This window comes from Topomyia yanbarensis, chromosome 2 (genome assembly GCF_030247195.1).
Source record: "Topomyia yanbarensis strain Yona2022 chromosome 2, ASM3024719v1, whole genome shotgun sequence".
In the NCBI taxonomy this organism is placed as follows: Eukaryota; Metazoa; Arthropoda; class Insecta; order Diptera; family Culicidae; genus Topomyia; species Topomyia yanbarensis.
In genome coordinates, this window is record NC_080671.1 from 224,701,377 (window position 1) to 224,728,265 (window position 26,889).

The window sequence follows — 26,889 nt, forward strand, 5'->3', positions numbered from 1 at the left end:
GTATGTATATAAAGTTTACACTCTTCGTATGTGAACATAATTTCCAAAGCAAAGTCAAACCAAACTCCTTTGGTTTGACTTTGCATCTGTGGTTGTAAATGAGCTATCAGATATCTTAATACCAGATTATATTGAATAGGTACTTTTGATGGGAGAGTCTAGGTAAATAATAAAGCTGCCCAGTCACCAAATTTTCTGGCAGAGACTGCTCTACTAAATTTCTGTAAGTCTTGGTTTGGCAACCCTGTCAGATTTCTGCGCGCATCCCGTCGGGTTAGTTGAACTAGGGCGAACTCAGTTTCGCTCGCGTTTTCTGGCAAATATTGACAGGAACTGAGCAAAACCCTGGTATAACTCGGAAATAAATCGTGCAAAGATCCTGGCAATACCTACCTGGTAGAATTTAGCAAGAAGCGAGCAAAACATAAAAATGTGGCAGGAAGCGTACAGTTATCTTGACCGTACGTTCCTGGCTGGATTCTGGCTAAATGTGAGCAGCATCGGTTAGTTTAACCGCTTCTGTCAGAAACAGTTGTTGTATTTTAGTGAATTCTTTGCCAGAAATCTCGCACAAATCGCGCAAAATACTGGCAGAAACGCTGCCAGAAATTATTCCGCTTTGTTCAACTTTTGCTAACTTTGCTTACGGTGACTGGGTGGTCGTCTAGCCTATATAGACGATGTGTAAAAAAAGTCACGCGGAGAGAGCAGAAGAAATTTTGGCTACACGGTTTACTACGTTATTTTGTCTGTAAGATTGCACAATCCGGAAATTCGTGTAAACATTGAGTGACTTGCCCTAATAAACATCTTATGATACAAGAGCCTAACGACCTGTTCAGGGTATCATCCAAACAATATGTGGAATTGTAGGACTATATGGGTTAAAGTTCGTGTATAATATTTTTTTTATTAGGGTGTTGTTTGAACAAAAGTATTTCGCAAATTACACAAACATGAAATTCGGAAACGCTTCGATATCCGTTACATCCGTAGCACCCGAGAGAACATTTCAAACCCAGTTAAGCTCAGCCGGAAAACGAGCCGAAATGCTGGCTAGTTCCAATTCGCATTCTGGCTCCAATGACACAACCGATTCTAGTTAGAATCGGTTGTGTCACGGGAGCCGGAGTGGGAATTAGAACCAGCCAGAATTCCGGCTCATTTCCGGCCGAACTTTACTGGGAAATTAATATTTTCATATTAACTTTTGAATAGGGCTAAAAAGATTTGTAAAGAAACTTTTGTTTTGCTGATTTCTCTTAATTTGTTATTATTTCAACTCGGAAAACTTTTGAAACTGCTTATACGAAGGGTAAAAATGTGGATTATTTTTCATGAAATGTTACTCAGCAGCGGAATAATGAGCAAAACAAGTTTGTTTACAAAAAACTCTTTAGCCCTTTTGAAGAATTAATATTGATTTATGAAAAGTGTCACTATATTAGGAGAACACTACACTGATGAAATCAAGTACCCATTATGCGTAGAAAACTACGCATTTTCAATAAAAGTGGAATAACCCATTAAATGAGTAAAGCGTTTGTACCCATAAATGATTACAGACCTGTACGTCAACCTGGGTATGTTTCACCCAATATTTTTCGCAGAACTGTTACAACAAAATGCGTAAAAAATACCCATTCATGAAATTCGCGCCAGAATGAAAAATACTGTCAATAGAATTATTTCTGAATTAAAAAAAACATAAAATAACATTCATTTCACACTATTGTTTCCTTATGAAAGTATAGGAATCTAGATAGAAATCCTATTCTAAAACTACTTAACAAAATAAAACCGCCAACTGGATATATTTTTGATGGCTGGATCTTTTGGCTGCTCTAAAAATGCCGAACTGGCGCACATTTTCAACATCCTCTGGTGTCTAAACAGACGTTGTTTTCGGAGCATTGCCGAAATGTTCCGTTTCCGCCACGGACTCCGATGGAGGGCGATAATTTGCAGGTTCCACTACGATCCTTAGTTTGCAGATTAACTCGCTTGAAATAATGCTTAAGGATTTTTCATCCATTTTCAAGATCAATATACCCATTGACATTACCTCATCGAGTAGTTGTGAAATGGATAAAAAGTACTCATTGTTAGAAACAAAAAAATACCCATTTTTTTGACAGCTCGAATAACTTCCGAAATGGGCAATTTGAATACATAAAATGGGTTAAGTTTTTTTACCGTGTAGTCGATAGGATCATAATGTTCAGGCTTTGCATCTACCAGTTATATAAAATAAGGGACTAGACAGTGGATCAATGGCTTCATAATATTTTATATGTTTAAAATTGCTGGTACTCTATTGTATCATAAAAGGTATATAGTATGTATGTGTATAAAGTTCCTCTCTTCGTATGTAAATATAATTAAATGCATTTTTTTTATTGCAATCTCACCACGCATTACTTCCTAAATCCGTCATATTTATTTACATTGCTCGATTGGAGCCGTTGTTTTGGGTTTGATTGGAACTTTTGGTTTCAGTATTCGCGCATCTCTATATAAGCACCACCTCTGGTCTAGCCGGCCATTTGACAGTTGTGTTTTAAAATTAAAACTACTTCTCCATTCTACTGTCAGTTAGTGTTGTGTATTGATTGCTAACTTCTTTACTTAAAAAATGCCTTTCAAAATTCTTCAGACAGTCGAAGCCGGGGAAATCTGTCTTAGTGTAGTACCCAGTGGCTGGGAAGCCAATGGGATCCTGCGGTGGCCGAAAAAACACTTGGTGGGCAAATTATCCCAGATTGAAACATCCACCCCGGATGATAAATGGGAGAGTATGAACTGCGTCAAGAAAAGGGAATTCAAGACACGTAAAGAAGCTGATTATGAGCTTGATTGGATGGAATCAAGACCTGAAACCGAAGTAGAAGATGTTCCGGTGCCACCTGCGAAAAAGCGTCTGCATATTGAGCACTCAAGTAAAGTACATTCAGTGAAAAATTTCAACAACCTTGTTGACAATATTTTTAAAGACACAAAATATCAGGAAGAGTTGGAAGTGGAAACCAAATCTGATTCAACTCCTGCTGATAAAGCACAAGTGAGTATTGATAACTAGTAGCTCCATTTATGTTTTTTATTCCTGATTTCTATTTTAGAGAACAGCTTCAATGAATGCGAATGACGAACAATTGATGAATGTTACGACAAATCTTGACACGGAGGCATTAGCAGACAATGATGGATCATCCCAAATCTATTTCTTGACGGACAGAAGTTCAACTCAAATCAACAGCTTGGACACTGTACTCGAAAATCAACGCATTATTATGGAAAATCATGCCAAAATCATGCAAGCCTTGGCAAAGATAAAAACCGGGCAGGAATACGCTATTACTCATCACACACTCGTGTAGACCAAAAAGATACTACTTTGGCCACAAAGCATGTTCAGCATGTATTGACCCTAGTTGATTCTGTGGACGAACTGGAAGCTTTGGAAAGGTCTCTAGAGGATGGAAAACGGGTACAACAACTGACAAGTGGAATGAATTTCATATGTGGCATCACTGGCAAGGCTCAAGGAATGGATTGCTGCTACAAGTTAATCGATTACTTCTTCACCCGCAAGTTTCTTACGCAATGCTCATGGACAGGCATGGTGCGACCGTTGGATGTAAAGCAACCGGAAAAGTCGTCAACTAATGGAGATTCTGGGACGAAGATTCCTTTGAAGTTCTACAAAAATACACGATTGTTGTTCCTGAATTTAATTATGCAAGCTGACAAGAACTTTTCGGAGCTCGACTGTGAAAAATTCTTCAAAACAGTCCTTAAGAACAGCAAGCAACGCCTCTCGGCGAAAAAATTGACGTCAAAACACAAGAACAGTCCAACTAATATGAAGTATAACAAAACCGGGGCTGAGTCAGACGCATTGCATACTTCTATGACTATTGAATTGAATTGTATTTCTAATGAGAATACCACAGTCATGTGAAGCATCCGATGAGCAAAATTCGAATGAAGCATGTAGTTTTTAAACAAGATACATTAGATGGTAATATATACACGTAACATACTATTTTTTCTTTATTGTTTTTAGTAGCGATATTCGACTAAATTATGAATTTTGACGAATTGTGTGAAGTAGTGGTAGAAATATCATTCCTACATTTCTTTTTGGTAATGGTATTCCTACCATCTTACATTTTATATCTGAAAGAATGTATTCAGTTTTCGGGGCTTTTTCACAACTGGAATAGAAGATGCTTAAGTGACTTGACTTTATAGGAGTTGTAAAATAATCGCTGGTGTGCTTTAATGGGTAACCCAAAATAGAGATGTTATCATTTTGTTGAATGACGTGATCGAGACAAACTACCTGATTATTCTTAGTAAGAAACCACTTATTGGGTGTGTTGTTACACAGTGAGTATGTTTCAAATTCAATTTTAGCGAGCTTATTTCCTGAATCCGATGTTGGAATTCGTTTTTTCAACGTTCTAATTGTACGTTTAATATTAGTTGGGTTGCAATTTTGTTCTAGTTGATTCAATTCACTTATTCGTCTTGCCACTTGAGCTAAGGGTTTATGTCCACTTCGAATCAAATTTTTTATCTGATATAATTTACTTTCGAAAGGATATGCACTGAAACTTGGTAGAGTACCGAAACGCTTTACATCTTCTATTAAATGACTAAGATTATGCACATTACTTGTAATATAATCTTCTCCATATATATCAGCATATCTCTCAACATAATGTTGAAGCAAAGATTCTGCTAGTTCAACAAGATGAGAATGAGAATCAGACGAACAAATAGTTATAGCGCAAAAAAATACTAAAAAATGTTCGAATACATCTTCTGGTAGAAAAGGTTTCAAAATTGCTATACCTATATAAAATAAAAATGTGCGAAACTCAGTACCCTTCCAATGACTTAAACAGTCAAGACCTCTCACATTTCTATGTATCTCAGAGGGTAGCTTTAGGTGTGTTAAGAACTGTGTGATATCTGAAGCATTCAGGGCTGACCATTTAGTTCTATAATTACCAAATTTTCCATCTCTCCATCCAACTAGACATTTCTTCATAATACCCAGATCAACCAGATGCAGTGAATCACCTACTGGAAAATCAGCTATCATATCAATTGGTAAATGGAGCAGCGGTGTGTCTACCTTATGGTGTGATCCATATGACTTGGTACGGAATTCAGCATCCGTTCTCCTTTTACTTTTCGATAAGGGATAAAAATTACAGTGAGACAAATAAGAATATTCTCCAGATGTTGTGCACTTTTGGCAACCGTTTTGTGCGTTGAAATATGCTACGCCTGGAATGATGCTAATAATTAAAATCATCATATCTAATGTAACATAGTATATGGTATGTTTACCTTTAATGAATGCGCTTGCAAGCGAGTCACATATGAAACATCGTAGTTTAATCGATATTTTGTGATCATTGACAATTATGCCTTTATTTATAATATCATTCATTTCATTCACAAACTGATCGAGAAAAGCGTTCAAATTAGTAGGCTTACTTTTACCACAATAAATACCTATCACCATTGGCTTGATGTGAGGTATTTCATGGATATTGAAAAGAATCGGCCAGAACTCATCTTTAGAACTTTTATAAACTGGCAAACCGTCTAAATTAATATTAAGTGATATTGTCCTTGATTCACTTGTGTTTGCTAAAATATTTTCAAGGCATTGCTGAAGACCATGATGCCAATATTGACCATCTCCTACTGATTGAATGGACACAATCTTTGCAGTTTGTAGCAAGGTTCTGGGGTCCTTCGGCAAAACATTTGGCAAGCGATCGTTGATTATTGTTATGAGATCGCGCAATGCGTTTTGCTTGACATTATGAGTTATGGACCAATTTCTGAGCGCTGTTAATAATATTTCATTTTTGCTTTCTTCGTCGTCATCTTCGTTTAAAACAACCACTAGTTTTCAATTTTTTCCACTTGTTGGCGTCCATCGTGACAGTTTATTTATTTATATTAGAATGCTCTTTCCCAAGGGTATGACATCTTTGTTAAAACTATATGGTTTTATGAACATTTTATAGCAGCTTTCTTCAGATACATTGAACTTAATTAAGAACATCACAAAACTTCTTTAAAACTAGTCTTTAGGTTTATGAAGGTTGAAGATATAGGTTTTAAGGAAGAGTTCAAGTATCTCTTAAAACTACTCATAAAAGCGATTACACCTGCCGAAGGTGGAGTTTTATGGAGGTTTCTTCAAGTGTTCTTAAAGAACTCTTTGGAACTATTAATCCTAAAAGACAACATTTACTTTGTAAAAGCTTCGATAAAACCAAATGGATTCTATCATGCTTTGATAAAACTACCATAAAACTTGAATAAAACCAATTTGGATTAAGATTGTTACTTGGGGAGGGAAGGGTCGATATTTCGGATGATTATTGGCACTCCGATGCTGTCATGATGTTCTTGTGACGTGTGTAATGATGATCTGGATGGACGGTTATCAAGAAAGATATGCATCGTAGACTCGTGAAGGAATGCCATATTTTAGATACAGGGAGAGGTTGACGAGGTTCTACTGTGAATGAGAGGGGAAAATGTATTGAACTTGGACATCCATAGTTTTCAAAAAGATGTAGGTAAGAAAAATGTATGGGTAGTCACGGCTTGCCAGGAAATCCCGGACTGGCACATAGGGTGATTTACCTCGGGCCCGAAGGTAATCTATTAGTTGGGATCTGGCAACACGGTACTCTGCGCACAGCCAAACAACATGCTCGATGTCGTGATAGCCGTTCTCACAAATACAATGATTACTGTCAGCAAGCCCTATACGACGGAGATGCGCATCAAACGTGTAATGGTTTGACATGAGCCTTGACATCGTACGAATAAAGTCCCGGTTCACATCCAAGCCCTCAAACCAAGCATTCGTTGATACCTTCGGGATAATAGTATGTAGCCACCGTCCCAGATGCCTGAGAGATACTGAAAAATTCATTGAAGCAAATTGGTCTTTCGTATGTGTCGCCTTCTATTGCGTCCACCTTGACTAAAGAGTCCGCCTTCTCATTGTCCGCAATAGAACAATGTGACGGGACCCAAACCAAGGTAATCTGGTACGATTTATCAGATAAAGCACTCAGATATTCCCGTATTTTCCCCAGGAAATACGGTAAGTGCTTTCCAGGCTTCGCCCCACGGATGGCCTCAATGGAGCTGAGACTGTCCGAAACGATGAAGTAATGGTCTGCGAGCAGGGTATCAATGATTCCGAGAGTATACTGAATGGCAGCTAATTCTGCGACGTAAATTGAAGCAGGATCATTGAGTTTGAATGAGGCAGCAAGGTTTTCGTTGAAGATACCGAAGCCTGTGGACCCGTCGAGAATTGATCCGTCAGTGTAGAACATTTTGCTGCAGTCGGCTTGAGGGTATTCATTTTAGAAGATATTTGGGACCACTTGTGGGCATGTAATCGAAGTACAAGGATATGAATCGGGTCTGAGAATTAAGCTCGACAAGCCGTTCGAAATTTGCAATCACCAATGGATTCAAAATATCACAAAATCGATTTTTTTAGTGGAAGGGCGCCCGCCAGCACTTCTAAACTCATCGTATGGGTCGAGTGCATGCAACCCAAGGCAATGCGCAAACAGCAATACTGGATTCTCTCTAGTTTGATGAAATGTATGCTCGCAACGCAGCGAAAGCAGAAACATCCGTACTCCATCACTGATAATATCGTTGTTTGGTACAGCCTGATTAGGTCTCCTGGGTGGGCACCCCACTATGTTCCGGTTATTGTACGGAGAAAGTTGATCCTTTGTTGGAACTTCTGTTTCAGATACCTAATGTGACATCCCCAGGTTCCTTTAGAGACGAACCAGACCCCGAGATATTTGAATGTTGTAACCTGAGCAATAGTTTTATCCATTAACTGAAGCTGTAGTTTTTCTGGTTCACGCTTCCTAGAAAATACGACTAGCTCAGTTATCTCCGTAGAGAAATCGATACCCAGCTGGAGAGCCCAAGCAGACAAGTTGTCCAAGGTATTTTTCTGTGGTCCTTGCAAGTCGACGGCCTTGGGACCCGTAATAGAGACCACACCGTCATCTGCAAGCTGCCTTAGTGTGCAGGAATTGACAAGACATTCGTCAATGTCATTCACGTAAAAATTGTAGAGAAGAGGGCTTAGACATGAGCTCTGGGGAAGGCCCATGTAGCTAAATCGTGATGTCGATAAATCACCATGCGAGTTTGGCAGTACTGCCGAGTTAAGCTTGTTGTGTTATTTCGTAGTCCGTTTTTTAGCCGTTTCTTATAAAAGAAATGTATAGAATGCGCTCAAACTTTCAAGATGTTTTCCGAGGCCCGGAGGGCCGAGTCTTATATACCAATCGACTCAGCTCGACGATTTGGGACAATGTCTGTGTGTGTATGTGGGTGTGTGTAACGGACAAACTCATTCGTGTTTCTCAGCAATGGCTGAACCGATCTTATCCAAACTAATTTTGTATGAAAGACCTATCAGCCAGACAGATAGGCTATTAATTTGTTTTTGATTCTGATGTTTAGTTTAAAAGATATGAATGTTTGAATGGGTAAAAATGGCGTTTTTGGCAGTTTTTTTTAAATTTTCTACCGAAATTGACAACATAGATTAACACATTAAATATTTTTAGACAGCTTTAACGAATACCTTTCGAACAAGCTATAGATCGTTGAAATCTGACTATTATCAAAAGAGGTATTTAACATTAAATACGGTCGAAAGATTTTTATCATTTCCCATTGCCAGAAATATGACTAAAAACATGTAACCTATTGTTAACGCCAAAACGACTTATTTTATGTCAATAGTATTTTCGGAGAATTTAATGGAGGTAATATGCCCTTTCTTTTAGTATTGTGCTTTTGCTGATTAATCCGCCTACGAGTGAGATATTTTCATAAATTTTCTTGGATGTGATTGTATTGAAATGATGTCTTCAGCAAATTTGTAGCTCTTTTGCGAATAACTTTACTGAAGACATTGTAACGAGGTTACAAATTTCCGTTTCGAATAAAAAAAAGACATTGAACAAATTTAACGTCGAGTACAGCTTTCATGATCGCCGTCACGTTCCAGGTCTCTGATACCTTTGGTTTAGCTGTAGGGCGCCAGGAAAAGTCAACTCGGCGATTTTCGATTGACGGTTCGGAGCGGATGTATGCTTCCGAAGGTAAACGACTGGTCTCGGGATCGATCGTAGTTTAGAGCAAAAGGCTCACAGTAGAAATGATCGTCACTGATAGTTTGACTGGTGAAAAGGAAGGAAGCTAGATAGAGGAGTGAGTGTAAAGTGAGGTAATAGGAAAAAACCTATTTTAATCCACATAGCGGTGCAATTGTGCCTTTCTCTATCATGAATCACGAGAATGTGTGCGTTGTTTATATTCATTAAAAGCTTTTAAATGCATGTATTACATTTTATTATTATACATCACATGACAACTATATACAGGTAAATAAATCATTATTCGAGTTCTAAAATTTTGAAAAAGAAAAAACAGCCACGGTAATATTGAACTGAAAAAAGGTGCAGAATCGGCAAAGTCCCAAAAAGTCGATTTTTATAAAAAAAAATTTCGAGATAACATAAAATCTCGACGTTTCATGCATTTTAAAGATGTTTGGCATCAAAAATACGAATTCGATTGCTGAAATTTCATGGGGTCCCCCCTTTGAAAAGTGGGTAATGTCTGGGACATAACCGCGGTGTTGACGTAGGACTAAACTTGGGCATATCATATGACATTCATGGATAATTTGAGCCAATGCACTTTTTGAATGAATGTTTACTGGAAATTTCATGTTTAATGAGATTGCCACATTCACTGATCTTCTAGGACTTGCAAAAATCTTCGGGTTTGTAGATTAATTTGATAAACATTTGATTATATGAATCACTGTACATGTACAGAAGAATTGACAGGCGCAAACTCAATCCAAGTTATTAGGGCATGTTCAGGAGCGTTTTATTTTATATAGGAGTTTCAAAGTAGAACTGGAACTGAAACATTCACATCTCCAGCAGAGCGTTTTGTTTTATTATTTCGAGCAGCTTTGTTTCAAAATTTAAAACTGTTATACGACGCCGTTCTATTTGTTGCTGATTTTAAAACACGTTTAGAACTGTGTTTTAAATACATGCAAAGTTTTCAGCACAGACACTTAGACCCGATAGACTGGGGGAAAATAAATTTGAATGCAGTAACGCTGAAGGCATGGCGAGACATGAATTTTAAACTGAATAGAACACCCGCTAAATCTGCTGCTGGGGACAGAAAGTTCCAGTTTTAGAATTTTCAGTTTTATATTATAGAACTGTCAAATCTAAAACTGAAACACTCCTGAACATGCTCTTAAATGGAACTTTCTAATTCAACTCTTTCTCCATTATGTTTTCATCCTAAAAAGAACGGTTTTCAGATAACTATTTTTGGTGATACCAGACGAGAATCCTTTCTAACAACTCGAACCTTGCCCGAATTCGCTTCTGCTGCGTACATACACGAACATTCCCCTTTCACAGCTCACATCGAATGAGCATTGTATATCGCAATGCGATATCTTTTATAAACTTCTTAGTGCAAATGGAAGTCCATCCTTTTGTGCGACAAATGGAAATATTTTCATCATTCTTTTTGGTGTGGCTTTCGCTTAGTAGCAGGGTTGCCACATTCACTAATGTTCTTGAAAGATTTGCAAAAACCTACGGGTTTGTAGATTAATTCGATAAACATTGGTTTATATGTGTCACTGATAAAGTACAGCAGACTTGACAGGCGCAAACTCAATGCAAGTTGTTAAATGGAACTTTCTAATTCAATTATTTCTCCATTATGTTTTCATCCTAAAAAGAACGGTTTGCAAATAACTATTTTTGGTGATACCAGACGAGAATCCTTTCTAACGATTCGAACCTTGCCCGAATTCGTTTCTGCTGCGTACATACACGAACATTCCCCTTTCGCAGCTCACATCGAATGAGCATTGTATATCGCAATGCGATCTCTTTTATAAACTTCTTAGTGCTTTCGCTTAGTAACAGGGTTGCCACATTCACTAATGTTCTTGATAGATTTGCAAAAACCACCAATCAAAGCAGGCTAATTAAAGCTTTTACAAAATCTATCAAAATTTACGGTAAAATCTACGGAATCTACTACACAATTGTTTTGATTATTTCCCAACGAATCGCGCAAAAATCTGTTTGTTCCGTACAGCACAGCGCAAATAATTGACGTTGGAAAACAAATCGGCAACTTCAGCTGCCAAACACTTAGACACGATCGAAGCATTTTTCCGTCAATGTCACTTTTCTGACTCAAATTTTTGTAGGTATTTTCTTGCTTCCGTCCAATTGGTCAGTTTATTAGTTTTATCGTACATTTTTCGGATATTATTATAGAAAATAACTAACCTGATAAGAGGGAAGTTATTTTCCAAAGCACGAAATGGAAATTTCAATTGTAATTCTTCTGAGAACGATTTTGTGGTCCTAATAAGAACCGTTTGTTGTGAATATTATTTCGCCGTTTTCCGCTCGGCATGATGATTATTCGCTTGGTATGGATAGCGCACAGATTGGTATCTTCCAACAAACTAACCAGGCAGGCCTCGCTGGCTTCATAGAGGGCCATTACGGCTGAGCTCCGGAAGAGTAGATCGGTTTTGAAATGCTGTGCAATCTCACAGACCAGGCACTGGAAGAGCAGCTTGCGAATTAGTAACTCTGTTCACTTCTGAGAGCGATGAATTTCACGCAGGGCGACGGCAGTTCTTGGTTGGCAGCGATAAGGCAGTAGCTATGATTTGGTTGGTGGTCAAAATGCAGCTTCTCGTTGAGCAACACACGTACGTGTGTTCTGCTCTGTGGCTTAGACACGTCTGGCTTTAAGAAAAACTGTGACACCCATATTTGTAGGTTCTAGCATTAATGTTGATTCGCATTAAAAGTAGTTTTTGAACTTTTTAAACAAGTTTTACATAGCAAACAAGGTATCAATAGCAAGCGTTGAACGTTTTCCTTTCGATTTATGAAACAATATTAGTAATTCCTTTAGAAGGAGAAAAGTTATTAAGGTTCAAAGTGTACGTAACGCATCCGGTTTGAAAATTTTGCAATTACACCCAGTATAGTAAAGAAAGACGTAAGTCCTACGTCAAAAAAATTGAGTTCCGGCTTATATGGGAATTTCATATGTGACCGGACGATTTAGTCTATATTTCCGGACCCATATAAGCGATCCGTACGAAATTTTATAGACATCTGTGGGGATATTATAGCTATCATTAGGGACTAAGTATGTGAAAATCGGCCCAACCATTTCCGGGAAACTGATGCGAGTTCGTAAATTTTGAAAGATGGCCGCTTTTCCCGGGCACTTCCGGAACCGTCTATGGTGGTCAATGTAGTCAACGAAAGTTTGGTTGGCCGTCAGTGACTTAGAACAGCAAATTGAAGTTGTTTGAGAGACATTTTAGCGAAATTTTTACCTTTTTTGCTTTCATCGGAGTATCGGTTTGAATCACAATTTGCTATGTGATCGCACGCCACAACCTGTAACTCCGGAACCGGAAGTATGATCGAGATGAAATTAAATAGCCATTTACGGAGACGCAATACCTTTCATTTGAGGCCAAGTTTAGTCGAATCGGTCTAGCCATCTCCGAGAAACCGATGTGACTGTTATTCTGAATTTAGATACTTCCGCCGGGGCTTCCGGAACCGAGGATGGTGGCCAATGTGGCCCAATAGACTTTGAATGGATGTTAGTGACCTAATACTACAAATCGAAGCAGTTGTGGTCATATTTTGGAAAAATTTCACCTTTATACATTCATTGCAGAATTTATTAAAGTCGACATTTTCTGCGTGTTCGTACTTAACACCCTGTAATTCCGGAACCGGAAGTCGGATCCATTAGAAATTCAATAGCAGCCTATGGGAACGTTGCACCTTTCATTTGAGACTAAGTTTGTCAAAATCGGTTCAGCCATCTCTGAGAAAAATGAGTGACATTTTTGGTCACATACACACACACATACACACACACACACATACATACATACACACACAGACATTTGCTGAACTCGACGAACTGAATCGAATGGTATATGTCACTCGGCCCTCCGGGCCTCCGTTAAAAAGTCGGTTTTCAGAGCAATTGCAATACTTTTCTATTGAGAAAAGCAAAAAGGGTGAAATCAAGATTAGCAGCGTCGAAATCAAGCCAAAAGTTTAGCGAATTATTTCTCAAATTGTATGAAAAGTAAGTGATTGATCTGTACATGTAAACGTCTTTATTATAAAAATATATTATTGAGTTCAGGTTACGGAAAAACGTGGTGCAAAGAGCCCGCCGAAACTAGCGTCGGGAAGAATCGAGCGCCGGCAATTGGTAATTATAATTAGAGCCATGTGTTCGGAGGTATTTTAACAGTCTGGAAATTCGGTCGAAGTTTCTCCTTCGATCGAAGGTGTACCCTTAGGGCACGAGCACGAAGTCAACTTTCCGTGAAGCCCCTCGCAACTGCCGGCGAGCACTTTCTCCGGGCGACACGAACGGCAACGTGACGTCTCACGATATTTTGGCGAGTTATGTTGCAAAGCATTAGCCAGCATCACCTTTTCACCTCACCACCAGCTCACCACTCGGTTGGTGTCTCGGATAGGTCCGACATCGCCACAAGAGGGCCACCACAGCTTAGTTCAGACACGAAATCCAACTGTACATTGCGTATATCAACGTGGATGCATGCTGCAGTTGCACCGGTGCAGATCAACCGCCGAGGGAGACGCCGATGGTTGATTAAACGGATGGATTTGGGCAAGTAGGGTAGAAAATTAATTTATGTACAATACTAACCATAGATTAAGGGAAAATTTATGTCGACCTTTATACAATACATACGTTCTTCCAAAGCAAAATTTACCCGTGAATAAAATCCTAGAGTAGCATGAAATTGAGAGTGAAATAGTTCAGCTACACGAATATTCCCGGATTAACTTTGATGTGTCGGTAGTTTCTACTTTCGGATATCGGATCGCTTAGTATAGGCTCTGGAGAGGGAATCCCACAGCGGTAACCAATCCACCCTACAGGTTGAAAAGGATTTTGGTAAAGATCATACTTTTAGTTTCGGAGTTTTGCAGATGTTTCGGTCGTGGTCGTTGGTCGTCGAGAAGAACAATTTCTGGTAACACTGTTGTGAATCAGTTTGTTTATTTTTGTTCGCGTATTTTGGATCGTTTTTTTGTGTATATTCAGTGATTTTTCATTTAGAATAGAGTCTGTGCCCTCGCCTAAGCTGCAGTTATTGATCAATTGACTCATAATTTGTGATTCTTGGTCGTGCGGTGACAATTGACAAACATTTTGTTCTCCCAAAGTGTCGTCGGTAGTGATAGAATCCTTGTGGTGAAACCGTGGATGCATATCGGGAAAGCTTATTCGCGAAGTAGCTACTGCTGCCTACCTGTAGGCGATTCGCAATGGATTCGATCTGCCTGCAGTGCTCCGAGCCGGTAACCACTTTGAATCAGCTGAAATGCCAAGGATTCTGCGACAGAATCATGCATCTATCGTGTTCAACGCTCACTCGTCCAAAATTGGACATGATTAACGACTCAGCGAATATATTCTGGCTCTGCGACAGCTGTGTGGATTTGATGAAATCCTCCGCAGTGAATGCAGCTTTTACAGCATTGAGCGAAGCGTTCCGTTTGCTGACCGACACACATAAAACAGCGCTTGAAGCATTAAAGGCTGAAATGGAGAAAACCAGAAAATCAGTGGAATCCGCAACGACATTGCCTGCAACTCCCATTTCATGGCCCGTTCCAAATAGAGCTGTAGCCAAACGTGCTCGCGAGACCGAGGATGATAAATCTCTTTCTAAATCCGATGTCCCCAGCCTAACGTGTGGCAAGAAAAAGGGTGATGTAGCAAAGGTACCCACAATCACTGTTCAACCCGCTACTAGTAAATGCTGGATTTATTTGTCGCGAATTGCCACCACCGTTTCTGAAGACGAGGTTGGTGCTATGGTTAAGGAGTGCCTTTCAACGGACGATCCGGTCGAAGTGAAGAAGTTAGTGAAAAAAGACGCAAATTTGAGCGGGCTTAATTTCATTTCTTTCAAAATTGGTGTTGACCCTAAACTTCGTGAAATGGCCCTCAATGCCGAAACTTGGCCGGATGGGATGTATTTCCGTGAGTTCATCGACTTTCGGCAAGAACGTACTAATGACGGGAAGCAGGGGTTTCGGAAAACACCTCGACTGGGATAAATCCATCGCAAATAGCAGTTATTTTAGACTACGCACCGACAATTCGCCTGTTGATCAACGGCAACCGGGACGCACCGTAGAAAGCAATATGGAATCCCCCAATCCTCCCAGCACAGTCGTGCCTCTCGCAGTCAGCAGTATCTTCAGTCGTCCCGGCCCTTTGTCTGGGAATGGAGAGGGGGACTTCCAAATCGCCCTCTTTGGCAAGTATTTTAAAAATAATTTTGATGAATCAACCATTTTTCCTGATGGAACTGCTTGTTCTAGCTCGAATGCTTCCGACTGTCAATTAATAAGTCAACGATGTCAGCCGTCAGCTGGAAACCTCCTGAGGAGCACTCCAACTTCCATCACGGGTGCTACCAATTCATGCAGTTCACCCGCGCCTTCTGCTGTTAGCAGTCATTCCAGTCGCCCCGGTGTGCATTCCAGACGACGGAATCAAGGAGTGCCGGTCAGCCTTCCGTGCCTAATACCGTCGCCCATCCATTTATACTATCAAAATGTGGGTGGCATGAATTCCTGTGCAAATACCTATCGCCTAGCTACCTCGGACTGCTGTTACGACATTATCGCATTGACAGAAACATGGCTAAATGAGCAGACCCTTTCCAGCCAGGTGATTTGCTCTGACTACGAGGTTCTCAGATGTGATCGGAGTCCTCTCAACAGCCACAAATCCTCCGGAGACGGTGTTTTGCTCGCTGTGCGTCGTGGAATTAAAGTTCAACACATAACAAATGATGCTTGGAGCAGCATCGAACAAGTATGGGCAGCGATAAAATTGGGAAATCGAACATTATATATATATGTGTGGTTTATTTCCCTCCCGATAAAACTCGCGACTCTGTACTAGTTGATTCTCATTCTGAATCATTGACTTCTGTTGCTGCGATGGCGCAACCCACTGACGAAATCATGATCCTCGGCGATTTCAACCTTTCTACAATAAAGTGGCGTTCCATTCATAACGGATTTCTACAACCCGACCCAGACGAATCTGTTTTTCATCCTGGCAGCATTACTCTTCTGGATGGCTATAGCACGGCTGCACTTCTGCAGATTAACAGCACAACGAACGAGAACGACCGGATTTTAGATCTATGCTTCGTTAATGCCAGAGATCAATCGCCGCATATTTCCACCGCCCTCGCCCCGCTAGTAAAGTATGTTCGCCACCATCCACCTCTACATCTTACACTCCAGGACGTACCGCCTATGAAGTTTTCGAGCCACGCGCCCACCGTGTGTTACAATTATAAGCGAGCCGACTATAGCAGCATTCTGAATATTTTACAAAGCATTAACTGGGATTCTGTGCTAAGCAAGGATGATGTGAACTCCGCCGCTGAAACGTTCTGCCTTATAATGAGCTACCTTATCGATCGTCATGTCCCAAAGTGTAATCAACGAAGTGATCAATTCCCCTGGCAGACAGCCGAGTTACGTCAGCTAAAAACTGCAAAAAGAGCAGCATTACGAAAGTTTACCAAACGCCGTACCTTGTCACTGAGAGCTTATTATGTAAGGCTCAACAACGATTTTAAAAAACTGAACAGTTTTTGTTTTTCAAACTATCAACGAAAAATGCAACGTAAGCTTAAGTCGGATCCTAAATCGTTTTGGAGATACGTCAATGACCAGCGGAAAGAAACCGGCTTGCCTTCTGCAATGTTTTTGAATGGCGAAGCTGATCATGATTCACAAGCCATATGCAAATTGTTCGCCTCTAAATTTGCGAGTGTGTTCGTCAGTGAGACATTGTCCTCGCAGCAGATTGACGTTGCAGCTAGCGGCGTGGCCCAACTCGAACGGTCAGTGAATGAGATTCGTGTAGAGCACTCGGATATTGTATCAGCAGCATTCAAGCTTAAAGCATCGTCATCTCCCGGGCCAGATGGTGTCCCTGCTGTGTTTTTGAAAAAGTGTATATCTGGTTTGGTGGAACCACTCTGTCAACTATTCAAAATGTCACTGACAACCGCGATTTTTCCTCAATTGTGGAAAGCAGCTTTCATCTTTCCTGTCCACAAAAAAGGCGATAAGAGGAACATTGACAATTATAGAGGAATTTCTGCGCTCTGTGTCATTTCCAAGCTCTTTGAGTTAGTCGTGGTGGAGTCAGTGTTTTTTCACTGTAAGGAATATATTTCTAAAGACCAACATGGATTCATGCCGAATCGATCGACGTCGACGAATCTACTATCTCTAACCTCTTTTGTGTCCGAAGGGTTCGATGCGAATCAACAAACTGATGTTATATATACTGACTTATCTGCAGCTTTTGACAAAATCAATCACGATATCGCAATCGCTAAATTGGAAAAACTTGGCTTCAGTGGATCACTCCTGCGATGGTTCCAATCCTATCTCGTTGGCCCTCAACTCAGTGTGAACATAGGTGATGCATACTCCAAACTATTCTCCGCAACGTCTGGAATTCCGCAAGGAAGTCATCTCGGACCTTTGATATTCACTCTCTATTTCAACGATGTAAACTATCAGCTGAAAGGGCCACGGTTGTCGTATGCAGATGACCTGAAAATTTTCAACAGAATTAAGAGCCGAACGGACGAAACTTTATTTGCAGCAGCAATTTGACACTTTCAGCACATGGTGTGAAAACAACCGAATGATTCTGAATCCGGCGAAATGTTCTGTGATATCGTTCTCCAGAAAAAAAGATCCCATTGAGTTTGAATATAACTTGTCTGGAGCTCTTGTTTCCCGGGTGAGCTGCGTTAAGGATCTTGGAGTGCTGTTAGATTCGAAACTTACAATTAAGAATCACATTTCGTATGTTGTTGGTAAAGCATCGCGAAGCCTGGGCTTCATCTTCCGTACGGCTAAATCCTTCACAGACATTTATTGTCTCAAAACCCTCTACTGCTCTTTAGTGCGCTCCACGCTGGAGTATTGTTCGGCAGTCTGGAACCCGAATTACATGAACAGCAGCGATCGAATTGAAGGCGTTCAACGAAAATTTATACGGTATGCTCTTCGACGCCTGCCTTGGCGCGATCCTTTTCGTCTACCAAGCTACGAGAGTCGGTGTCAACTCATCCAGCTCGATACCCTTCAGCGCCGTAGAGAAACTGCAAGAGCCTTATTCATCTCTGATCTTCTGTCAGGACGCATCGATTCTCCAGATTTACTAGAGCGAGTCAACATCCAAGCAAGGTCCAGAACGTTACGCGGAAACGTTCTTCTGAGAGTGCCGTTTCGACGAACTATTCAAACAGCTAATGCCGCTATCACGGGACTACAACGCCTCTTCAATCGTGTGTCGCGCCTGTTCGACTTTCATTTGTCTCGGATATCTTTAAGAAAGCGATTCCTGCAGTTTTTTAAATGTAATTAGTTTAAGTTTCCATAATTGGGGCCGAGTGCGGCCTGTTGATGCGTGGGATAAATAAATAAATCTCCCAACTCGCCCTGAGGTCTCCCAGCCGGGCACGGGATCACCTTGAAAAACAAACCTCGCTCATTCACGGCAAGACTAGTGCTTGCCTGGCGCTTAAGTGAAGGCTGTATTCGTTTTAGCACGTCTTCAACCCCCCTCCCGTTACATTTGGCGCCCAACTAACGGATTTGGTTTTGATAATTTGTAAATAGTTTTGTAGTTTAGTAGGACATAGTAAATTTAGTTTTTCCAGTTTGGTTTGAACATTGTGTTTTGGAGTTGTTTATGATTAAGGGATAAAAAGGAATAGGCTAATATAGTTTTCCCACATATTTTATTACTATTATTCTTATTACAAATAATTTTTACGGGAACTAACTTGGATTGTCTGAAACCGTATTAAGAACTAATTAGAAAAATGCATTCATTCAATTCAAGAAGGTTAGAATCCTACATAAATCCAGGTGATTTGTGTGCAGATGAAATTGAATATGAATTAAAACTGCGTTGCTTGCCAATTGATGGGGCACTGCACGCAATTCGTAAACCTAACACGTTTCGGGTTAAAAAGACAATTAATCAAGAGTATGCGAAAGTTAAAGAAAAAATTCAAGAACTAAAACATTTCATTGAAACATTTCCAGAACCGAAACATAAACATAGTTACGAGTGGTTGACCGAGGTCAGGTAGAATCCAGGGAAAATTTATTACCGCGTAGACAAAGCATGGAAAATTCTCAAGTAGGGCAGATGGACCAATGGAAAGAAGAAATCAGTAGGTATATCCAGCAAACATTAGCGACCCAGATGTCAACGATGATGACCCAGTTAGCACCGAGGATGGCGCAAGAAAGGACGTCGATACCACCCCGCCCGACTGCACCAACATCACTGCCACCTTCACCACCTCCGCCTCCATCGTCACGGTCAACAACACCTGTACCAAGTCTTCAGAATTATGCAAACTCCGTTGCATCTCATGTATCTCATGCAGCGTACAACCCAGAGAACAACCCTTCGTGGTTGAACCGACAGTCCAACGAATTGCGAAACAAATTTCAGGTTCCAATCAACAAATGGAGAATTCACTTTAGTGGTGATTCAAGGGGACCAACGGTAAGGGTACCTGAACAAGAGCTTTTAAGTCAAGCTATGTCTGTTGCGTATGCACAGTTACAAAGGATTTGGCCCAAGAGGTCCTTGGTGAGGGCGCCCAAATCAGGTCGCTAGGTGCGGAAACAACTCTCCAGTGCAAGCACTTGGACGAGTTCGCGACCGCAGAAGACGTCGTCGCAGCCGTCAAGGAGCAATGCGGCGTCACAATCGAGCGGGCCTCTGTGCGATTGAGGGACGGACCCTCTGGCACCCAGGTAGCCTACCTCAGGCTACTGAATGCGGATGCCAAAAAGGTAACCGAGAAAGGGAAGCTGAAGATCGGCTGGTCGGTATGCCCTATTAGTATACCCCAGCCGCCTTCAGTGGACAGGTGCTATCGGTGCCTAGAATCCGGCCATAAAGCTTACGAATGCAAAGGCCTAGACAGGAGCAAGCTATGTCGTCGATGCGGCGAGGAGGGGCATAAAGAGCGGGGGTGCACTAAGGCATATAAGTGCCTTATCTGCACCGCTAAGAAGCAAGCCCATAAACATGCTATGGGCGGACCTTCGTGTCCCTTCGGCGAGTTAAATAAGAAGAAGCCGTGAGAGTCACACAGCTAAATCTTAACCATTGTGCAGCAGCCCAGCAGCTGCTGTGGCAGTCGGTCTCGGAGTCGAGGACAGATGTCGCCCTCTTATCAGACCCGTACAGCATCCCTGCCGGCAACGGCAATTGGGTGTCGGACGGGTCTGGAATGGTGGCAATCTGTACAACGGGAAGGTTCCCGGTTCAAGAGGTAATACACCCCTCCGCCGAGGGTGTGGCGATTGCCAAGATCAATGGTGTGTTCTATTGCAGCTGCTACGCCCCACCAAGGTGGCCAATAGAACAGTTCTACCAGATGATCGACAGGCTCTCGTCGGACCTCGTGGGCCGGAAACCGGTAGTAATAGCGGGAGACTTCAACGCTTGGGCAGTGGAGTGGGGCAGCCGCTGTACAAATAGCAGGGGTCAAGCGCTAATGGAAGCGTTTGCGAAACTCGATACTGTGCTAGCTAATGATGGCTCCGCTAGTACATTCCGTAGAAACGGAGTGGAGGCGTGGATTGATTTGACCTTTGCCAGCCCGAGTCTGGCTCCAGGCATGGAATGGAGGGTAGACGAAGGCTACACCCATAGCGATCATCTAGCAATCCGCTTTAAGATCAACTATGGTGTGCAGCATCCGAGGGCGGGAGATCCCTGTCAGGTACGCGGGTGGAAGTCCAATCACTTCGACAGCGAAGCTTTCACCGCGGCCCTGGGACTGGAGGCCAACACCGACAGTCTAAGCGGGGATGCGCTGGTAGCTGTTCTATCACGCGCGTGCGACGCCACTATGCCGAGAAAAACACTGCCAAGAAACGGTAGATGCCCGGTATACTGGTGGAGTGCCGAGATTGCAGCTCTACGGTCAGCCTGTCTCAGAGCTAGACGTAGGATGCAAAGAGCTCGCACCGAGGATGCAAGAGAGAACCGCCGTGAAGTGTTTCGAGCTGCGAAATTAGCCCTTAACAAGGCTATTAAAAGCAGCAAGAGAGCGTGTTTCGACAACCTGTGTGAGAGTGCCAACGCGAATCCGTGGGGTGACGCCTACCGGATTGTGATGGCCAAGACCAAAGGGGGCTCCTCACCCCCAGAACGGTCTCCGGACCGGTTGGCAACGATTATCGAAGTACTCTTCCCGTCTCGAGCCACAAGCCCCTGGCCACCTGCACTACGAGACAGTGCGGGCACGGTCGAAATGGTGGCTCCAGTGACGAACGAAGAACTACTCGCAGTGGCTAAATCCCTAGCAATGAACAAAGCTCCAGGGCCGGATGGAGTCCCGAACAACGCTCTCAAGGCAGCGATCATAGCGAACCCGAACATGTTCAGGCTAGCTATGCAGAGATGCCTTGACGAGTGCCGTTTCCCCGTTAGATGGAAAAGGCAGAAATTGGTGCTGTTGCCGAAGCCCGGGAAGCCGCCAGGCGACCCATCGGCGTACAGACCAATCTGTCTGATAGATACGACTGGCAAACTGCTTGAGAGGATCATCCTCAACAGGCTCACCCCGTACGCGGAAGGTACGGACGGTCTGTCAAGCAACCAGTTTGGCTTTCGGAAGGGTAAGTCCACAGTGGACGCTCTCAACTCAGTGATAAATACTGCCGAGGTAGCGATCCAACGAAAAAGGCGAGGTATTCGATACTGTGCGTTAGTGACACTTGACGTGAAGAATGCATTCAACAGCGCAAGCTGGGATGCCATCGCGCTCTCGTTACACCGGCTTAGCCTACCGGTGGGTCTGTACCGGATCCTGGAAAGTTACTTCCAAAACCGCGTACTGCTATACGAGACCGATGCCGGTCAGAAAAGGGTTCCGATTACCGCCGGAGTCCCGCAGGGCTCGATCCTAGGCCCGGTGCTATGGAACCTCATGTATGACGGGGTTCTGAGACTGAAGTTCCCTCCTGGGGTCAAGATCGTCGGCTTTGCCGACGACGTAACCTTGGAGGTCTACGGGGAGTCAATTCCTGAGGTAGAACTAACCGCAGAACACGCGATTAGCACGGTGGAGGAATGGATGAGCGCGAGAGGCCTGGAGCTCGCTCATCATAAGACGGAGGTAGTTATCGTCAACAACCGCAAGTCGGCACAACATGCAGTTATCCATGTGGGAGAAGTCGCGATCACTTCACAGCGAAGTCTGAAGTCTCTCGGAGTCATTATAGACGACAAGCTGACCTTCGGCAGCCATGTCGACTATACGTGCAAGAGAGCGTCGACTGCTGTTGCGGCACTATCGAGAATGATGTCCAACAGCTCAAAGGTGTGCGCCAGTAGACGTAGGTTACTGGCAGGCGTTGCCGTATCTATCCTCAGGTACGGCGGCCCGTCATGGTCAAGAGCACTGAGGGTAACCAGTTACCTACAGAAACTGGAGAGCACCTACCGCGTGATGTGCCTCAGAGTGATATCTGCCTACCGCACGGTATCACACGATGCATCCTGCGTGATAGTGAGCATGATGCCAGTCGGGCTGGTCATTCGGGAAGATGAGGAGTGCTTTGAGCTACGTGGAAATAGGGGAGCCCGCGAGCGCACCAGGGTGACCTCGGTCGCCAGATGGCAGCGTGAGTGGGACAACTCCTCGAAAGGTAGGTGGACCCACCGGCTGATACCTAGCATATCGAGCTGGGTGGGAAGACCCCATGGGGAAGTTCACTCCCACCTGACACAATTCCTGTCAGGCCATGGCTGTTTCCGTCAGTACCTCCACAGGTTCGGACACGCGGAGGTCCCAGTCTGCCCGGACTGCCCAGGTGTAGATGAAACTGCCGAGCACATACTGTTCGTATGTCATCGGTTCGACGTCGAAAGAAGAGCAATGCTTGACGTCTGTGGCTGGGACACAACCCCGGATACCCTTATTCAGCGGATGTGTCAAACAGTGGAGAAGTGGAACGCAGTCTCGGCTGCTACCATCCAGATTGCCAGTAGGCTACAGGTAATCTGGCGAACCGAGCAACAGACGGCGGGCACGGCTAACTAGTGATTGGTTAGTTGGAGCGAAAAAGGCCAAGCGCAAAATAAGAGAGTGAATGGTCTGTTCATGCCGAGGTAGGTTGGCGCAGCGAATGGCAACCGCGTAAGGGGTAAACCCAGCCACCCCGAAGCAAGACAGAAGAGTGAGTGTATAGGCGTATAAGTGGACTGCCTCATGCCAAGACGGGAGGGTCGTAGCGTAGTATGTTGGAACTAAGCTATCGATGCCTCATGACGTGGCAGAGGAGTGAAAGGGTGAGCATCCAAGTCAGTCTCACACTGCATGTTAAGGGTGAGCATAAAAGTCAGCCTCACAGGTTGGTAGAGGCTAGCACAAAAGTCAGCCTAGCAAGGAATGAAAAAGGTGAGCACAAAAGTCAGCCTCGCATGGTATGTCAGAAGTGGGGCCTAAGAAAAATGTCCCACATGGGATGCCAGAGGGAGTGACAAAGGTACAATAGAGTGGCACGATTGAGAGTGAATCAGGTGATAGGGTGAGCACCCAAGTCAGCCTCACATGGATGGGTAGGGCGAGCACAAAAGTAAGCCTAGCAAGGAATGAGTAAGGTGAGCACACAAGTCAGCCTCGCATGGAACGTAAAAGGTGAGCACAAAAGTCAGCCTCATGTGGGAGTGTTTGAGAGTGAATCAAAGTGTGATTGAGAGAGCACCCAAGTAAGCCTCATACAGGATGTATGATCGCGCGAGTGAGAGTGAATGAGTACATTCAGTACAGCCATCCCCCCAGAAGTAATACCGAGAGGTAGTTCCTGGGAGGAATGATGGCGGAGCCCAATGGAGTTTAGTCGGTATTAATGGCTGGTCACCATTTGAGTCCGACACGCCCCCAGTGCACCCCGTGTGGTAGATTGGACCCTACCGTTAGCACGTGTACTGGGCTAGGACATAAAGGTCTTCTCCATTGTAAAAAAAAAAAAAAAAAGGATTTTTCCACCAAAATACAAACTTACGTTTGGTATGCTGAGCTCTGCGAGGTTGAGAGTGTCTCCAATACATTTCCTAATTTTCCTACGAGCATTCTCCCTTGGAATCTCGATGAAAGCCTTCCGGAATTCCTGACACCCTAAAAAGTGAAAGGAATCAGTAAAGGTTTTGTTTAGACAGCTATGTATTAGACTATGTAAGTGAATAATTTTTAGCCTTATGAGTTTAGCCAGCTTAAACACCATAGCCTGGAGTTCACCGAGGTGAGCAGAGAAAGGAGAGTACGCTGGAAGTCTGTGCGAGTCTGTAGGGCCAATGACAAAAAAAATAAAATTTAGGAAAATTACTCACTTACGCAGTCTTGCACAAAGGCGTAAAAGCACAAAAACACTTCGATAGAGTAAAACAGACGAATTGTAATAAATTAAAGACAATCAAAGTCAGTGTACATATGTAAATAGTTTCTTCATGTAAGCATAGCATATATTCACCACTAGAATAATTTCTTTTCGTAGGATTCACGTAAGCATAGCATATATTCGCAACTAGCATAATTTCTTTTCTTAGGATCTTTTTGGTCATTTCGGTTAGTTTCAGGAAACCGTTTTGGTTCCGAAACATCTATTTTCTTCTACTGAGTTCAAAAGCACAATACTTACCTTCAATATCAAGTTCTGGCCGGTCCATTTTCCGATCACTGCAGTTCATAATATATATATATATATATATATATATATATATATATATATATATATATATATATATATATATATATATATATATATATATATATATATATATATATATATATATACAGAATTATAATCACTCTATAGACACAACCTACAGCATAACAGTTGTTGACATTTCTACACGTCGCAAAACTGATCGTTTATACCGCACTTGACAGTTTCTTGTTAAGTTAACCTCGAATGGGAACCACCAGAATCAGTAGTGTCATTTGGAACTAACTCGAATAAGGTTAGTGTCATTTGGAATGGGATTATATAAATAATGATATGGAAAATCTTGAAATGTTCAAAGGTTTAATCGAAGGAGTAAGATTTTTTTTTTCAGATGTATCTGGAAAGTACAAATACTAATTATTTCGGAATCTGTTGAGAAGGTTCTCAAATACACCAAAATAGAGGTGAGGTAGCGATAGAGTCGCAGTTTATGTCCTGATTGGGTTCGGGAAAATTCAGGAAAAATATTAATGAAGTTGGGGGTTCGCTTAGGAATTTAGGGTTTTGGGCAATGGGTGGTTTCCTTACTACAAATTAAAATTATAGAATTACAAATAAAAATCGGGAAAATATTGAACTGAATCATAATCTATAAACAATCACAACAAAAACCAGCTTCAAAACCAAACTGCTATAACCAACTGTTTAGTTATCTGTTTCCACTAATCATTTAGCAAGATGATTTTCGTTTCGAAGCAGAGTGAATCTATTGAATAAATTAACACAAATAGCAAAGACTGATCATCTTTAAAAAAAAAAATCAGTTAGCTTCATTTATTTTTTGCCGTTAGTAGGGGGAAATGTAACGAGGTTACAAATTTCCGTTTCGAATAAAAAAAAGACATTGAACAAATTTAACGTCGAGTACAGCTTTCATGATCGCCGTCACGTTCCAGGTCTCTGATACCTTTGGTTTAGCTGTAGGGCGCCAGGAAAAGTCAACTCGGCGATTTTCGATTGACGGTTCGGAGCGGATGTATGCTTCCGAAGGTAAACGACTGGTCTCGGGATCGATCGTAGTTTAGAGCAAAAGGCTCACCGTAGAAATGATCGTCACTGATAGTTTGACTGGTGAAAAGGAAGGAAGCTAGATAGAGGAGTGAGTGTAAAGTGAGGTAATAGGAAAAAAAGAGTGAAATCAAGATTAGCAGCGTCGAAATCAAGCCAAAAGTTTAGCGAATTATTTCTAAAAATTGTATGAAAAGTAAGTGATTGATCTGTACATGTAAACGTCTTTATTATAAAAATATATTATTGAGTTCAGGTTACGGAAAAACGTGGTGCAAAGAGCCCGCCGAAACTAGCGTCGGGAAGAATCGAGCGCCGGCAATTGGTAATTATAATTAGAGCCATGTGTTCGGAGGTATTTTAACAGTTTGGAAATTCGGTCGAAGTTTCTCCTTCGATCGAAGGTGTACCCTTAGGGCACGAGCACGAAGTCAACTTTCCGTGAAGCCCCTCGCAAACTGCCGGCGAGCACTTTCTCCGGGCGACACGAACGGCAACGTGACGTCTCACGATATTTTGGCGAGTTATGTTGCAAAGCATTAGCCAGCATCACCTTTTCACCTCACCACCAGCTCACCACTCGGTTGGTGTCTCGGATAGGTCCGACATCGCCACAAGAGGGCCACCACAGCTTAGTTCAGACACGAAATCCAACTGTACATTGCGTATATCAACGTGGATGCATGCTGCAGTTGCACCGGTGCAGATCAACCGCCGAGGGAGACGCCGATGGTTGACTAATCGCATGGATTTGGGCAAGTAGGGTAGAAAATTAATTTATGTACAATACTAACCATAG

The 26,889-nt window shown here is 42.4% G+C and overlaps 1 protein-coding gene across 1 annotated transcript; it reads left to right on the forward strand.

Moving 5' to 3' along the window:
• The first annotated feature begins 14,522 nt into the window (after window positions 1-14,522).
• On the forward strand, window positions 14,523-15,320 carry LOC131680105 (uncharacterized). Its single transcript, XM_058960826.1, has one exon. The coding sequence runs from the start codon at window positions 14,523-14,525 to the stop codon at window positions 15,318-15,320; it is 798 nt and encodes a 265-aa protein (XP_058816809.1).
• Window positions 15,321-26,889: the final 11,569 nt, after the last annotated feature.

Excerpts from the sequence above, each read along its gene's own strand:
- LOC131680105 (XM_058960826.1), top strand. The coding sequence starts at position 14,523 with ATGGATTCGATCTGCCTGCAGTGCTCCGAGCCGGTAACCACTTTGAAT.